Below are 18,469 nucleotides of genomic sequence, written 5' to 3' on the forward strand. Positions count from 1 at the left end.
AGCCCAAGAGTTAAAATCTAGCCTGGGGGCACAATAATCAGACCCCACCTCAATTATTTTATTTTATTTTTTTGATTTTTCGAGGTAGAGTCTCACTCTAGCCCAGGCTGACCTGGAACTTACTATGTAGTCTCAGGGTGGCCTCAAACTCATGGTGACCCTCCTACCTCTGCTTCCTGAGTGCTGGGATTAAAGGCGTGTGTCACCACGCCCAGCTTTCAATTATTTTAAAAAGGAAGAAAATAAATATTGGCAGGTGTGTGTGTGTGTGTGTGTGTGTGTGTGTGTGTGTGTATGTGTGTGTATATGTGTGACCACATGTGTGCACATTTTGAGTATGGTCACAGGCATGTGAGTATATGTGCAAGTTGAAGCCAAAGGACATTTTCAGATGTCATTCCTTAGGCATTGTCCAACTCTTTTGAGACTGGTCATTCATTGCCTTGGAATTCTATAAGTAGGGTACACTAGCTGGTCAGCAAGCCCCAGGGACCTGCCAGTCTCTACCTCCCCAGAGCTGGAAGTACAAGTATAGATCACTACACTTGACCTATTTACTTGGGACCTTAAGATCAAATTCAGATTTTCATGTTACCAAAGAGCTACCTTACCAGCCCTTGAAAGCAGTTTTTTTTTTTAATGTTGGGATGGAGAGGACATGTGATAGAAATACTCAAAGCCAACTATTGACAGTATAAAAATAAATAAATTATATATAAGGGCCTGGAGAAATAGCTCAGTGGCTACAGGCTCTTGTTGCAAAGCCTGATGGCCTATGTTCAGTCCCTCAGTACTCACATAAATCTATATGCACAAAATGGTGCATGCATCTGGTGTTGGTTTGCAGTAGCAGGAGGCCTGAGTGCATCCGCCTGCTTCCTGCAGGTTTGTTACTTGCTTGCTGCCTGGCTGCACTTTCCTATAGTGCTGGCTGGTAGTGGTTTCTCTCTCTGTTTGAATCCATGAAAGGGGGCCAGCCTCTTTTGCTATTATGGAACTTATCCTGGATCTGTAAGCTTCAAATAAGACCTTTCCTCCTATAAAGTGTGTCTGGCTTGGATGTTCATTACAGCAACGTGAAGCTGACTACAACAAAGAGTTAACTTGCTGGCTAGCTAATCTAGGTTCAGTGTGAGACTATGTCTCAAAAAAAAAATAAGGTAAAGAGCATCTGAGGAAGAAACTCAGTATCGTCACCTGACCTCCCCACAATGTACCCACACAACATGAATATACATGAACACATACACACCACACAAACATTCAAATCAAATAAAAGATTATTAAGGGCATGCAATGCTTCTTACTATCAGAAAAAAAGTACCCACAAAACTCTTTCAGTTTTGAAGGAAAATGATAAAAATTGAAAAATAGAACTTAAAATAGATATGAAGGCAAAATAGGAAATTATTTCTATGCACTAATGTTGCTTTCAGGTATTTACATATATTAACACACTTCATCCTCACAGTGACATGAGATAGATATACTTAGTATTCATATTTTATGGATGAGGTAAACACAGTTCAGAGGAAGCTCAATAACTTTTTCAAAAGACAGGCCTGTAACCCAAACACGTTCTAAGCTCTTAAGCACCAGGCCAACCTACCCTTCACTAGAAAGAAAGTCAAATATAAATAACCTGAGAACTAATATTTGCTAAGCACTTTCCAGTCACCAGAGCAGAATCAAAAATGTATTGAAATGTGGGATTCAAACCCACATATTCCTGATTTCGAGGTCCTTGATTTTTAAACTTCTGTTCTGCCAACCAATTTCTGAATTGTTCATCACAATTCTCTTGTTTTTGTAATGACCTAGGGCTCATTTTGAAAGCTAGAAGTGGCTAGAAATCTTTGATAGCAGCCCATAGAGACCATTACTTATAAAAAGCTGTTGAGATCATTTCAGGGAAACTGATCATCCACTCAAAATCTAAGTGCCGAGAATCTTTCCATGTCTTCCTTACAAGTCTACATATGTTGCCTAATGAACTAATGCATCCAATAAATTCCTATTATTTGTGAGTTCTCACATTTGAAAGTACCATTTTAAGATAGCATACATAAAACCACAATAAATTCTGACTAAAGTAATCATTAACTTCATGAATACTGGGATCAGGTCTTTCTTCATCATGGTTGGATCTCCTGGTATAGAACACAGCATTGACACTGATCATTTCGACCTATTATCCCAATTCAGCCACTTAAAAATGTTTTATTGAACACCTACTATATGTGCCATGCATTATGATAATGAAGTGATATTGCAGAAAACAAAAGAAATTCCCCAATCTTACAAAAATTGTGTTATTGTATGCCCAGGAAGGTTATGGGGTTCTGATGAAAAATGATGAATGAATAAAAACTACATTTAGAATGTCAGGTGGTATGAGGTTATACAGACAAAAGTAGAGCAGGGTATGAGTAATTTGAACAATGGGATGGGAGAAGTATGGTTTTTTATGTCACTCAGGCAACATTTGCTGATGAGGTGACATTGAGCAGAAACAAAAAGACAGATTAAAGAATAGGGTTTGTTATCTAGGGGAAAGTCATTCTTGGCAGAGACGAAATCCGTAGAGACAGGAGCATGACTGATGTATTGCTATCCAACACGGAGACAGCCTAGATACAGCAGAATTAACCAGGAAGAGAGGAAAAAAAGGATTAAAGAAGATTAAATAACATGGGACACTGTTCAACCTTAAAAGCCTGTAGTGGTTTATTCTGAAAATAAACAAAGGAAGTCACTACAGAATTGTTAAGATGAATAACATAATCTTACCTATGTCTAAAAGAACAATCAGAAGTCAATTGTGTGGCACAGGCTTAAAATCCCAGAACTTGGGAGGCAGAGGCAGGAAAATCTGGATTTCAAGGTCATCCTCAGCTACAAAAGAAATGAGAGGCCATCTTGAGCTACAAAAGACCCTGAGTCAATAAATAAATAAAGTTAAAGGAAACATAAATAAAAATATTAATCTGATGCTATGTGAAAAATATATTAAAGAGAAGCCAAGGTAGAACAAAAGACCTACTGGGGGCTGTCGTAATAATATCAGTAAGAGATACGACTACACTTAGGTTGGTAGAAGTGGGGTTGGTAAGATGTGATCAGATTCTGAAAATAGTCTGAAGATAGAATTGTTAAAATATGCTAATAGTTATGGAATTGGGTGTGAGAAAAAGTGACAAATTAAGGATGACTGGGGTTTTTCAGATGCTCTAGTAGAATGGAGCTGACACTCTGAAATGAGGAAAAATTTAGAAGGATCATATTGGGGTTCAACAAGGAAAATGGTTTGTGGAAAGTTTGACATGCCTATTATACAGCAAAATGAGGGGACAGTGTTAAATAAACAATGGAATATACAACTTTGGCATATAGACATGCACACACTTGCACATAAATGTGAATATTCATGTGCACATACAGAAAAGGGGTATGTTATGGTTTGAATATAGTCTATGTCCTCCAAAAGTTTATTAAAAGCTTGTTCTTGGTCTGGAGATATTGCTTAGTGGTTAAGGCCTAGCTTGCAACGCCTACAGACCCAGGTTCGATTCCCCAGTACCTACCTAAGTCAGATGCACAAGGTGGTGCATGCGTCTGGATTTCGTTTGCAGTGGCTAGAGGCCCTGGCAAGTGCCCATTCTCTTTCTCACTCTATTTGCTTCTTTTTCTCTCTTTCAAATAAATAAATAAATAAAACTTTAAAAAAAATCTTGAGGCTTTTGAGATGGCTTAGCGGTTAAGTGCTTGCCTATGAAGCCTAAGGACCCCAGTTTGAGGCTCAATTCCCCAGGACCCACGTTAGCCAGATGCACAAGGGGACGCAGGCATCTGAAATTCATTTGCAATGGCTGGAAGCCCTGGCACGCCCATTCCCTCTCTATCTGTATCTTTCTCTCCCTCTCTCTCTGTCACTTTCAAATAAATAAATAAAAATGAACAAAAAAATATTTAAAAAAACATCTGGGTCTTCAGTGTGGTTGTAGGTGCTGAGATGGAGCTTAGGGCTGGAAAGATAGTTAGCTCAGTCAGAAAAGTGCTTGTCTGGCAAGCATGAGGAACTAAGTTTGGTCCCCAGAATCCACATAAAAAATCCTGAATATAGTGGCTGGGGAGATGGGTCAGCTCTTAAAAGGAACGTGCCTGTGGAGATTTCCTGCCCACTTCAATTTCCAGCTACCCATGTAAAACCTGATACATATCCATCTGTGATTCCAACTTGCCTATAACAATGGGAGACAGAGTCAGGACAATATGAAACTCATAGGCCAGCTAGCCTGGCAAATTGTTTGCAGCAGTAAATAATCCTGTTTCAGGGAAGATGGAGCACAGACATCTTCAAGTTGCCCTCTGGCTTCCACATGCATGCTTTGACACACACACACACACCCACACACATGAGCACACAAACACACACACAAATCAATAAATGAATAAATGATAATTTTTTTAAAAAATCCACCATGGTGGCATGTACCTGCAACCCCAGCACTGGGGAGGGAGAGACCAGTGGATCCCTGGGGCTCACTGGCCAGCCAGTCTAACCTAATTGGTGAGCTCCAGGCCAGTGAGAGACTTTGTCTCTAAAAGAAGTGAATGGTGTACCTGAGGAATGGCACTTGAAGTTATCCTATGACCTCCACATCCAGGTGTAAGCATGTGCACATGCAGCCACAAACACACATGTATTCACATACATCCAAACATGCAAATACACATGAAAAAAGGAGCCTGATTCTAAAATCTCTCTGTCTTCCTGTTTCATTTGTGTGATCTTTTTTACACATTCACCCACCATTGGCCCTCACCAGAGCCAAGCAGAACTGAACTGAATTCTAAAGGATTACTTAAAGAAAGGAAGAAAGAGGGAAAACACCAGCATAGAGACCAGCATATAGATGAGACTCTGATTTGAGGCTAAAGCTAGGCAGGACCCACTTCATAGGCTCACTATTTCACACTTTATCATAAAGGTTACAAAGACCTATTAGAAAATAAGATATGGAAGTAGCATTGTCAGATTTGTTTTAGAACTTCAGTAGTGCAGATGATAGAGACTTAAAATTAGGCAAAACTAAAGAAGGAGCTGTTTGAAAACTGTAACCTTGATGGGAAACAAGAGGATCCAAACAAACACAATTGCAGCAGTAACAGATAGGGCAGAAAAGATGGAAGGAATGTCAGAAGACAATTTTCTGTGGCTCAATTAGAAGCAGAACATGACAGACATTTTGATGGTTTCAATGTACTGACTTGGGTGACTGTATAAGTAGCTGCACATTAAGTAGTGCAGACTAAATAGGAGAAGAGATGGATTTGTAAAATACAAATATAGTTGAGGCTGTAAGGTATCTAGGAACAGATATCCAATGGGATGTGTGGATCTGGAGTAAGCTAAATATTTCTGTTACCATATGTTAAGATTTGGGGGGTCTGGAATCAGACAAATCTGGGTTTCAATCTTGATTGTCCCACTTACTGTCTGTCTGATCTTGAGCATGTTTTGATAATCTTTGAGTCTCCATTTGTGTGTGTGTAGGATGGGACTATCAACAATAACAACATCGTAATGTGACTGTGAGATTGCATGAGACAACACGTCTGAAGCACTAGGAACAACATACATATAAGAAACATCTAATAAATATTAATTCTGTGTACTTCCATATCCTCTAGCCTTGGGACATCATGCTCACATATGGGTAAACCAGGAGATGAATGCAATTCAAGTTTTCAAACTACCAAAAGCATAAGCTGGGCATAGTGGCACACGCCTTTAATCCCAGCACTTGGGAGGCAGAGGTAGGAGGATCACTGTGAGTTTGAGGCCACCCTGAGATTACATAGTAAATTCCAGGTCAGCCTGAGCTAGAGTGAAACCCTATCTCGAATCCCCAAAAGACAAAAAAATAGAAAATTTTAAGATCTTTGAAATTCATATATGTGGCTTGAATCATGTGTCCACATAGAATTAAGAAAAGCGGGCTGGAGAGATGGCTTAGCGGTTAAACGCTTGCCTGTGAAGCCTAAGGACCCCGGTTCGAGGCTCGGTTCCCCAGGTCCCATGTTAGCCAGATGCACAAGGGGGCGCACGCATCTGGAGTTCGTTTGCAGAGGCTGGAAGCCCTGGCACACCCATTCTCTCTCTCTTCCTCTATCTGCCTTTCTCTCTGTGTCTGTCGCTCTCAAATAAATAAAAAAAAATTTTTTAAAAATATTTTAAAAAAAGAATTAAGAAAAGCCCAACTGGGAGAAAATGAAATGTAAAATTAAAAAAAATAAAAACAGAGAATGAAGACAATGATGATAATACATTTTTCACGGAGGTAATAGCAATATGATAAATACTGGCAGAATGAATGATTCTGTTGTCAAGACCAACTATACACATATAAATAAAAATGATCAGCATATTTTAGTTTGTTTTCTTTTTAAACTAACATTAGGGCCTGAAGTAATAGCTTGGTCAGTAAAGGGCTTGCCTTGCAAACATAAGGACCTGAGTCCAACCCCAGAATCCACATAAAAATGTCAGGCATGGTGGCATGCATTTGTAATTCTCACACTAGGGTGGCAGAGAAAGGAGGTTCATTCGTGATCACTGGCCAGCCACTCTGGACGAACACACAAGATCCCAGTCAATAAGAGAACTTGTCTTAAAGGAAAAGAAGGCGATTTTCCTGAAGCACAATACCTGTAGTTGTCTCTTGACCTCTCTATAAGCACACACATACATGTGCACCCACATGAACATACAAACACACACATAAAAAATTAAAACTTAGCCGGAGGTGGTGGCACATGCCTTTAAACCCAGCACTCAGGAGGCAGAGGTAGGAGGATTGCTGTGAGTTTGAGGCCACCCTGAGACTACATAGTTAATTCCAGGTCAGCCTGGACCAGAGTGAGACCCTACCTTGAAAAAAAATTAAAACTTAACTCATGTATATTTGCTCTCTACATTCTATACTTCTATTACATCTACATCATTTATTCAATTAACACCTACATATGGAAGCATCACCATCAGAAGATCAAGTCTCATTATTATTTTGAAAATATGGGGCTAGGAGTCTAACAGTCAGTAAAGTGTTTGCAGCACAAGTATGAAGATGCAAATTTGACTCTGCAGCATCCAAATGAAACTGGATGTAATAGCTCATGTTTGTAATCTCAGCCTATCTCAAACAAAGTGGAAGATGAGGATCAACACTGCACATTGTCCTCAGACCTTCACACATATACCATGGCATCCACATACTAGTGCACGCACACATACACACGCACGCATGCACGCACATCAAAAATTGATAAATTCATAAATATAAGAACTAAGCTATTTTTATACCTCTTTTCACATTCCACAGTTTGTTTCAGCTTATTTCTCATGACAGATGTTGAATGGTTGAGAATCCTGGAAGTAAAATAAAAACATTCATTACAAAATGTATTGAAGAAAATATTCAATACATATGCTAAAAATATCTCCAAAATAAACTGCATCTAGTCCATGAAGATCTTTGCTAGAAAATAATATTTGAATGCTATTTAGATCAGATGCCCATAAGTACACTATTTATAAAATAATGATATTCACCATATTTTATGTATCTTCTTTGACACTTTCTTAAAGTTGAGATACATTATGACCATGCTATGATTATTCTGTGTATATCTAACTTCTGATTGAGACAGAAGATAAGGAGATACAGACTTTATAGCCACCATTATTAGTCATTTAGTTTCTCCCAACACAGCCAATGATATGAGCTATATTGCTATGCACATAATCATTCTATCAAAAGCCAAATACAAAACTTTATAATTCTAAATGCAAATTCAGTGTTAAAGTTCAAGCCATTAAAAAATCACAAATTTATGAAACTTTTAATAAGCAAAAGAAACTGTTTTCAAATAAAAACAAAACAAAGAAAAAAATGATGTACCTCTGTATGCAAGAACTATTTGTTTATGACTATATCTAATTATTAATCTTAAGTCAAAGGTAATGGATTATTAACTATCTTTCAGTAACCAGCATTTGTAAATATTCAAGAATTTTATTAGTATAAATACATGGAAGTTTTAATTTTGCTATTTGCTTTTACAAGGAACAAAATGATTTTTTCCCAAATAAAATCTTCAAATACCAACTATCTAAAGAATATGAAAAAGAATTTTAAATTACCTAATGCATAACGAATAAAACATAAGCTGATAACTACAACTGAAAAATCAGCTTCCATCATGGTAGCTTACTCTCTAGAATTGATGCAGTAGCATAGGAGGAAGACAGTGTTACACTATCATTGTAGTTTTGGGCCAGATAGCTACAGTATTAAGGGCATCCTTATTTGTTGTTCTACATGCATATGCTAGGCACAAGTCACTGTAGGTTTGGACCAAACAGTCACAGTTGTTCTACATGCATATGCTAGGCACAAGTCACTGTAGGTTTGGACCAAACAGTCACAGAATTAAGGACATTCTTATTTGTTGTTCTACATGTATACGCTAAAAATTCCCTAAATTCCCAAAGGCAAACTTAAGGCAATGAATTTGTTTAGGAAAAACATAAAAGAGCTTTCTTTAATTTTTTTTTAAATACAGGATCTCATGTATTCCAGACTCCCAAGTGAAGGAATAACAGGCATGTACCACCATGCTCAGTTTACACAAAGCTGGAGATAGAGTCCAGAGCTTTATGCATGTTAGATAAGCACTCTACCAACTGATCTAAATCTCCAGACCCTTCAAAGACAGATTTTTATTTAAAGAACAAATGGCAGTATGTGCCACCCTGGGAGAGACATAGGAATTATTGTTTAGGGAAATTGTTGAAATGACAGTGCTCTTCACTATAATGTACTTGGATTCTTTTCCACACCATATTTGCAAGGGTTTTAATGACTGATTTGTATAATTCATACTGGGTTAGTAAAAGTTCAGATCCATTAATCTACATGTATATAAAGTATATATTATGAACTTGAGAATTCACCTATGTCAAATTTTATAACATACATTGATATATTATGTTTTACCCTGTGCTAAAGTTAAAAATAAACATCTATTTTATGTAACTATCAATTCTATATTATGAACACAGTTGCCAGTACTAATTTTAAGTAAAATACAGTTCAGCTGCATGAACCTGGCCCCTTAATACTTATGGCTTCGGCCAACTCTAGATACCTTGATTTCCGTCCTGCTGCTCTGGTCCTCTGGAAGAGTTTGTCACTGAATGATGCTCTATAACTTAAAGGCCTCCATCTATATTCACATTTCACATATATCAACCAAACCAAAAGATGGGAGGAGGAAGATGTTTTTGGAGAAGACAAGGAAGTCATTAGTAAGAAAGCAGAAAAGAAAGAATGGCTAGGTTTCAAGGGTTAAGAGAATTATCCAAGTACTTATAACAAACTAGATGTTAGCATGATGGTCCTCAAATTGAAATGGTGATATAATCCAAAAAAGTAACAAGAAATAAGTAATCATTTTTACAATTCTTAGCCAAAACTCATTTCCTCAAAACTTAATTTTATTTTCTGTGATCCTTAGTGATATTTTTAATTCTTTAACATTTCACAGTATTTTATTTTGTTATCTAGCTATATCACACAGTACTAGTACATCCTTCTACAACTAAAAAAAAAAGCTCTCAGAACCCACCTAAAAGCAATACTATAATGAATAAAGGGAAAGAGATAACAGAAAAACACTATATTTAGCAGCAATAAACATATGATGGGAATCCACTAAAAGTGACTATTGCAGAAGTTCACATGTATGTTAAACCTTCCTTTAAGATGTTAACCAAACAAAGTTTAAGAAGCTGGCTAAATATCTGTTTATTAAATCATGTAAGAAAATTAGAATAAGATAAGCAGTAGTAGACAATGGCTATGTACATAACTAGGCCTGATGGAAATTTGGAAAATGGGCTCAGTAATTTACAAGGCATTATTTTATTTTTCAAGAGAATGTTTTTATTTATTCTCAAGTCAGTACTAAGAATATTCTTTGGGGGGCTGGAGAGATGGCTTAGCAGTTAAGGCACTAGCCTGCAAAGCCGAAGGACCTCGGTTTGATTCCCCAGGACCCACGTAAGCCAGATGCACAAGTTGGCACACACATCTGCAGTGGCTGGAGGCCCTGGTGTGCCCATTCTCTCTCTCTCTCTAATAAATAAATAAAATATAAAAAGAATATTATTTTTGATCACCAATACCTTAGAAAAGAATATTCTAATTTAAATAAATGTCATATGAATTTGAAGCTTCTCAAAATGCAGATATTTACTGCTTTTGAACAAGTGAAAAAATACTTACTATTCATCCATGTTAAATGTACCCCAAATCCCTCAGATCTTTATTATTTCAAACTATATTTTTAAGACTCTAGGTAAATGAAGGTAATAATTATTGGTGATCCTGGGCAGCATGTGGACCTTTTGCCTGCATTAAAAATGGACTTATCTTGGTTCTACAATCAGTCACAGTGTCTTCCTCATTGGCAACAACATGCATTTGGAGAATGCCTAGCCAAAGAGCCAAATGGATGTTAACCCAGAAAATGATAACTGTGAACTTGGGATCATTAAACTACCTCATTGATTAAATCAGAATTATATAACTCACAACAATTTTAAGGAAATTATACATATCTCAAGGAATTAAGAATCTTATAAAGATAGAAATATATATTTTGTAAATGCAATACATATAAACAAATTCTTACTACTGTGAGCTAAGATGAATATCAACAAATAAGTCAATCATGATTCAGTGCACAGAAATAAAACCTACCTAAATGATATTGAGTGTAGTAATTGCTACTGAGGTGTAATTCAATGAAGAGGACTTTACTAGAATGCATGAGGCCCTGGGTTTGATCACCAACACCACAAAACTAAATAAAATAGTGCCAATTTGAGTATATTCCATTAACTGTCTACACATTTTCATATTTCTCTACTATTTCTTATTGATTTTAGTAGCCATTCTCTTGAAAATACATCTCTATTATTTACCTGAAACTTCATGCTTCATTTGCTCATCTTTTAGTGATTATAAAATTGGCCTGTTCAAATGTTACTACTGGAAATACCTGTTCTTCTGTTCTTGCTTCAATAACTGAGCAGCTATTTTCCTCAAATCAGTTACTTCCTTCAAGTTATCATCGTCTTCTTCTGGAAGTAATGGTTCTTTCTCAAGTCTGAAAAGGTGATATAAATACTGTTATTCAAAAAGTAAGGTCAACAGTGCTTGGTCAACATCTACAAATATGAATTTTTAAATTTAAATACACTGTGGAAGCTCTTGAATTTAAAATATAAAATTAGAAAGAAAAAGTAGTTAAGGAAAACATATCTACATTCTCTATTCAATAAAAAGATGGCATACAATATATTTTAACTAGTGACTAACAAATATTGTAGTATGTGCCAACTGCAAAGCTCCATACGATTTGCTTTTATAAATAAATAAAAACCTATTGTAAGAATGTCTCATTTTAATTGCCTAATGCTTCTATAAGTTTATTCATTTTGATTTTCAAAATATCTATGCAAATAGTTTAAATAAAAGAATTGAAAAAAGTTTCAAATAAGATTTTCAAAAAATGGTCAGAAAGGAAATTTGCTAAAAACTGCTAATCATCTTACCATTTAAAGAAAGCAAATAAAATAAAATTATTATTCACACTCTAATTCGTTCCAAGCATTTCAATGAATAAACTGAAAAAACCATGAATCCTTCTGTCTGTACCTAACCTTATCCTTCTCATTAAATCATATGTGGAAAAAAAAGTAGAAGAAATCAAAAGGGTACATGACAATTGTGGCAAAGGTCTACAGTCCCAGCGACTCTGGAGCCTGGGCAAGAGTATTACAATTTCAAGGCCAGCCTAGGCTCCATAGTGAGCTCAGGATTAGCCTTGGTAACTCTAACTCAAAATATGAAGTAAAAACAGGGCTGTGCTAAGAGCTCAATGATGGACTGCTTATTTAGCATGTACAGGCTCTAACTTTGATGTTCACTGCTGAAAAAGTACAAAACAAAGTAATGTGACTTCTTACTGTGTATCAGAGATGAATGAATAATAACTGCTACGAAAGTTAATGATGAGACCTGGGTGAGAAGGTAAGTGGAGAGTGTGTGCTTATCAAGCATGATGCCTTAGGTTCAATTCCTGGCACTAAAAACCGTGACCGATAAGATCACTTGAAAGAAATACAATGAATAGAAAAAGTATGGAGACTAGAGAAATCTCACTTCATTCCCTAGAAAATAACAGATAGCAGCTACGTGTTTCACCTTCCTCATCTTTAAAAATGAAGTTACTACCTATCCTACAGGATTTTGGTGAAGATTAAATGAGAAAGATGCAAGACTACACAGTGCAGGTCCTAGTATTATTAGGCATTATTATATCCTAGTACTTGGTAGGCAGAAGCAAATATTCCTTTCTTCTCACAGCCATAAAGCAACCTGAAGGGATGTCTGAATAAAATGTGATGGCTCATATTTCGTCATTTCATAAGATGAAGGATAAAGAAAAGATATACATCACTGTTACCTTTGTGGAATATAGATGAAAAAAAACCCTTAAAATTGCTAGAACCAACCTATCAAAATGGAAGATACATAAAATCAAGAGCTTGCTGGGAGTGGTGACGCACAACTTTAACCCCAGCATTTGGGAGGCAGAGGTAGGAAGATCCAGGTGAGCTAGAAGATCTGAGTTCCAGAAATTTGGAACCCTTTGTCTCATCTTCCTTATTGGTAAATGATGTCAATGTCAAATTTTTTAAAAAAAATTATTTTTATTTATTTATTTAGGAGAGAGAAAGAGGCACATAGAGGAAGAACAATGGGGGGAGAGAGAGAAAATGGGTGCATCAAGGCATCTAGCCATTGCAAACTCCAGACACATGTGCCACCCTGAGCATCTGGATTACATGGTCCTGGGGAATTGAACCTAGGTCCTTTGGCTTTGTAGGCAAGCATCTTGACTGCTAAGCCATTTCTCCAGCCCAATGTGATCTTTTGAAAACATATTTTTATTTATTTATTTTCAAGGGGAGAGAGGGAAAGAGGGAGTAGAGAGAAAAAGTATGAGAATGGGAATGCCAGGGCCTTTGGCCACTGCAAACCAACTCCAGATGCATGCACTCCTTTGTGGATTTATGTGAACACCAGGGAATTGAACCCTGGTGCTTGGTTAGGCTTTGCAGACATGTGCCTTATCTGCTTAGCCATCTCTCCAGCCCAATATCATCTTTTGTAAAGGATAGATAAGGAGCTCAAATTAAGCAATATATGTCAATGTACACTCTTGTTAGGTAATTAAAGTATGAGACAACATTATTGTTATACTTTGGGGGAAAAATAGTATGTATCTGACACTAAATTAAATGATTATTATAAAATTGAGTTTATTTAAGGAATTGGGAAGTATAAGGTACTTTCAATTAACTATTTAAAAATAACAGAAAAATGAGCAAAAATTCAACTATTAAGTAAGGAAATATAATAAATAGTTCAGGTATTCAAATGTAGCACTTCATTTGTTGAATTTGTATGTGCTTACCTTTTTTCATTTCCTGATTCTTCGTTTTTCTGAGATTTCTCAGAACATTTTTCTTTTCCCTTATACAAGAGAAAATTGTCATTTTAAATTGTATGGCCAACTTTCATGAGATCAAGAAGAACATGCTACTAATATTTGTTCACAGTTTGATTTACCTTAAGGAAGGAGACAAATGATCCAACATGTGTATCTCCTTGCTCAGGAACTGCTACATCTTCTGTGTTGGGATCAATAAAATCATATACTTCCTGGTCTAAGTATAGATTAATATTTATTTTAAAATATAATAGCAAATGTTCTGAAACTGCAGTGCTTAAGATAAAAGTTGATTTACTCAATATAAAAACTACTTCAGAACAGTATGATTTTTTTTTTTCTTCTGTGTAACCCACTTCAGTGCCTGCGGCTATAGGGAAAAGGCAGAGAATGGTTCAGGGCTATAGTTTGCTTTGACGTGGGACACTATGAAAGGCCCAGGAGGACGGGCCTGCCATAAATCCAAACCCACGCCTCAAAACAGTATAATTTTAGAGCCCATTTTTATTATGAGCCATGTACATGAAATAAAAATAGCCAGACACCACTTAAATTACCTTTCTGAGAATCAGGCTTGTTTCCTATTGTGTGGCTATCATTTCTTGACATTTGCTCTCTGTTTGATTCTGAGACTTGAGAGTGAAGGCTGATTGTGTCATCATCTGATGGCTAAAAGGAACAAACAACAAACACACCAGACACTTGGAACATGTAATAAAGATTACTGTGAAAAAATATGTATCTACATCAGACATTCCACAATGATTGATTGGCTAATGTGAACTTCAGTAATTGTGAAGAGTTGCAGATTGCAGGTCCATAGCCAAATTACCTTGGCCTAGCTTAAGCCCCTTACATAGCTATTTGTTGCATACCTCTGTGTGTAACCTAATATCCTTGTGACTTTTAAGTAAAAACTTTTAGAATGTGCAAATATACCTCCCAGCTTCTGCAAACTCAAAAGCTAAGAATGTCATCAGATAGTATCTGAGGCCTAAATCAGAGATTTGCGGTGACCAACCCACCTGATGTGTTCACCAATATATTTTAAAAGTATTTTGATTTATGACTTTCTTTGTTCTGTTACTATAAAAACTTCATGACATGTTACCATGTTGGAACATAGAAATTGGGGTAACTTAAGTCTGTGCTCCCACAGCATGGTCCAATTATAGTTGTTTGGCTCCAGAATAAACTCTTGTTTTCTTTGAGGCAAGAGCTGGGTCTTTAATTAAAATACTATAATGATAACTCAAACATAAAATTATAAAAAATTAAAATTTAAAAACATGAATTATTAATCTTCTGTTTTGTTTCTCAGTTTTCAAACAAAAAAATGTTAAGGATGAATGCTCTGCTTATAAAACTCAGTAGGTACATATTTTTTGGAGTCAGAAAAAATTATTTTTAAAAAATGGTCATAGTTGCATACAAAGTAAAAATTCCAATGTGTGCAAGTATATCTATTTCAAAGCCCTATTAATCTGTAAAATAAAATAGATCAGCAAAAGAAAAGACTCACTTCTGTTGTAGATAACCGTTTCTCTCCATTATCACTTCCAATCCCAGAGTCAGGGCCATGATTTTTATTTGGATAAAAATCTTCCATACTATGGATAAAAAACTAAAGGCTGTTAGAATTTTGTTCTTAAATTTATAATGTGTACTTGACCTAAGATTTACCTAGAAATACAAAATATATATTTTTAATGTCTAACATTCTTAAGGAGGAAAATATGAGAAATCTTCTGATAAATTCAAACATTTTATTTGAGTCATTCTTTTGCTCTGTAGCATAATGTCAACTGGTACCAATATTGCTACTTTTGAGAGATTCAGAAAAACAGACTGCTCTGCTAGAAAATCATTGTGATAAAAGACCTATTTTTTAACTTTTTATTGACAGCTTCCATAATTATAGACAATAAACCATGATAATTCCCTTCCCAACCTCACTTTCCCCCTCTCAAATCCACCCTCCATCATATTCCCCCCTCTCAATTAGTCTCTCTTTTCTGTTGATGTCATCATCTTGTCCTCCTATTATGAAGGTCTTGTGTAGGTAGTGTCAGGCACTGTGAGGTCATGGATATCCAGGCCATTTTATGTCTGGAAGATTCAGAGATTGAAGGCTTATTTCTTTTTTCTCATTCATTTTTAACAAATATTTTAAACATTATTCAGTTTTGTCTTTATTGGCTCTAAAAGGGTGCTTTATTTAAATAAATAATGCCTGTCTAATAATTTGAAAAGTGAGAACACACACATAGTCTGCAAAGCACTAAATACAGGCTTGTTACGGTGTGAGACTAGAGCTGCCCTTGCAAATTTCTGATTACAAAACATGCCACCCAGGTAGCAAAGAATTTACCACACCCTCTAAAATGACTACTTGCTAAGTACTAAAGTGCTTTAAAGATAATGTCTTATATTTTCCTATGAAAACTCCTCTCAACAGATGGATGGTGTTTTCACATTTTATAAGTAAAAAAACTGAAGTTGGCAAAAAATAGGTTTAATTTACTCAAGGCTATACAGTTTTCAAACAGCACCCTAAATATGGTCCTCAGATTACCTAGCACTAGTTTCTCTTTAGTCTCACTATGCTGCAATTCCTCCACTAAGCAGTCATGCCTAAAATATATATAAAAGACATGGGACTGGAGAGATGGCTTAGTGGTGAAGGCGCTTGCCTGAAAAGCTGAAGGACCACGGTTCAATTCTCCAGTACCCATGTAAGCCAGATGCACAAGGTGGCACGTGCATCTGGAGTTCATTTACAGTGGCTGGAGGCCCTAGTGTGCCCATTCTCTCTCTCTCTCCTATATCCCTGTAAAATATATAAAAATAAATTACTTTTTAAAATATATATAAGACAGGGCTGCAGAGATGGCTTAATGGTTAAGGTGCTTGCTTGCAAAGCCAAAGAACCTAAATTCGATTCCCCAGGACCCCTGTAAGTCAGATGCACAAGGTGGTGTATGCACCTGAAGTTCATTTGCAGTGGCTGTAGGCCCTGGCATGACCATTCTCTATCTGCCCCTCTCTCTATTTCTCTTCCTCTCAACTTAATAAATAAAATATTTTTTAAAAAAATAGACAAACTAAGTTCCTTCCTATCTAATGCTATTTGAGGAGAGAGGTATCAGGATGTCACCATGTTATGCTAGCTACCTGTAACTTCCTGTGATGTACCCCAATCTGGCCTCAAACTTTCCATTCTCCCGCTTCAGCCTCCTGAATGCCAGAGGTACATGCATGCACCACCACACTGACTTGAACTCAGGCATTTTTTTGCTTATTCTTTCTACATAAGATCACACACACACACACACACACACACACACACACACACTCACTCACTCACTCACTCACTCACACTCCACACAGTTGGATTTGTGTAGTTTGGGTCTTAACATAAAACTTCACTTTCACTCCAGGTGTGGGCATGTTGGCAAAAGCCTGAAAAAACAATATTTGGGAGACACAAGCAAGATGATATTCACAAGTTTAAGGCCAGCCTGATCTACCCTGAGAGTTCCAGTACAGACAGAGTTACATAGAAAAACCCTATCTGAAAAACCCAAACGGGAAAATAAAATACTTCACCTTTCCAAAGAAACACTCCCTGACCACACTAGAAACATGATCCTTTGTTTTACAGCATGTGACAGTATTTAAAATTTGCATGTATATAAAAAGGTTCTCACATAAAGCCAGTATAATGAAAAAAAAATCCTTAACCAACAATGCATTTATCACACCTAACATACTGAACATCATACCACAGTGACACAGTCCAGTGTAAAGAATTGATTGTCTAAACGTGTGGCCCAGACACTGTCACCACCCAACAGCATGAGACTCTAACATACTGCAACTCATCATGCCAGGAAAAGATCAAAAGCCAAAGCATTACATTCTGCCCAGTGTTGTCGCTTAAAGATAAGAAGTTGAACTATCACACATCAGGAACCCACTCTCCCACCCCGTGTGTGTGTGTGTGTGTGTGTGTGTGTGTGTGTGTGTGTGTGTGTTTGTATATTCTATGAATTCTATGTGGGGTCTAACAAGTAGGTATTTAGGTAATAAGAGTTCTGCTTTCATAAAGATTAACATCATACTGCAAGAGTGGGTTCATTATCCTGGGAAAAATTTGTTGCAAGAACAAATTTGGCTCCCACATTCTATCACTCACTTTCTCCTACTCATGTAATAGTTTCTATCATACTCTAACACAGCAGTATGTCCCTTACAAAATGTGAATCTCCTGTGGTGGACTACCCATCCTCTACAACTAGGAGCCAAGTAAAGTTTGATTGTTTACAATTGCATAGTTTCGGGCATTCTCTTATAGTACTACAGAATGGATTGAATCCCCATCTCATATATTGTTTTGCTTTGTTTATTTGCTGAGTCCCACATGTAGACTGAGATCTATGAACTCAAGGGCTAATATGTATGGCAGTCAACAATAACCAGCATTTGTCAGTAGGCATCCAACAGATATTTGTATTATAAGTGACTAAAACAGTAAACACCATCACTCAAGTAAGTTCACTTTAAAATGAATACAAAGCAGATGAATCAAAATTAGAATAGATATTAATTTTAATTTCCTTGACATTATTTAATGTAGCTCTACTATTCATATGAAATAAAATACTCTTTAGGAACTAAATTTAGTATTTAGATATTAATTCTACTCAAGTAACAGAAAAAGTCATACACTGTTGTATTTATTATGTTGCCATTACAAGCAATCTGCAAACTTTACTGTACAGTCAGTAACAAAACTTTAAATGTTTTAGACGGAATA

General features: G+C 36.4%; 1 protein-coding gene and 1 non-coding gene across 6 annotated transcripts in view; both read right to left on the reverse strand.

Moving 5' to 3' along the window:
* Window positions 1-18,469, reverse strand: part of Lrch2 (leucine rich repeats and calponin homology domain containing 2) — a 136,702-nt gene that overhangs the window by 43,239 nt on the left and 74,994 nt on the right. For 2 of the 5 annotated variants that reach the window (XM_045140630.1, XM_045140633.1), the window contains exons 7-13: window positions 15,173-15,260; window positions 14,208-14,319; window positions 13,770-13,867; window positions 13,615-13,673; window positions 11,131-11,238; window positions 9,214-9,291; window positions 7,367-7,432 (exon numbers count right to left, since the gene is read on the reverse strand). In XM_045140630.1, the coding sequence (XP_044996565.1) occupies window positions 7,367-7,432; window positions 9,214-9,291; window positions 11,131-11,238; window positions 13,615-13,673; window positions 13,770-13,867; window positions 14,208-14,319; window positions 15,173-15,260 (609 nt within the window). The remainder of the gene's footprint in view (window positions 1-7,366; window positions 7,433-9,213; window positions 9,292-11,130; window positions 11,239-13,614; window positions 13,674-13,769; window positions 13,868-14,207; window positions 14,320-15,172; window positions 15,261-18,469) is intronic. The other 3 variants (XM_004659114.2, XM_004659113.2, XM_045140632.1) reach the window with 2 other exon arrangements.
* On the reverse strand, window positions 13,992-14,124 carry LOC123456958. Its single transcript, XR_006634816.1, has one exon. It is a non-coding gene; the product is annotated as a small nucleolar RNA SNORA42/SNORA80 family (small nucleolar RNA).

The sequence above is a fragment of the Jaculus jaculus genome, chromosome X (assembly GCF_020740685.1).
Source record: "Jaculus jaculus isolate mJacJac1 chromosome X, mJacJac1.mat.Y.cur, whole genome shotgun sequence".
Classification (NCBI taxonomy): Eukaryota; Metazoa; Chordata; class Mammalia; order Rodentia; family Dipodidae; genus Jaculus; species Jaculus jaculus.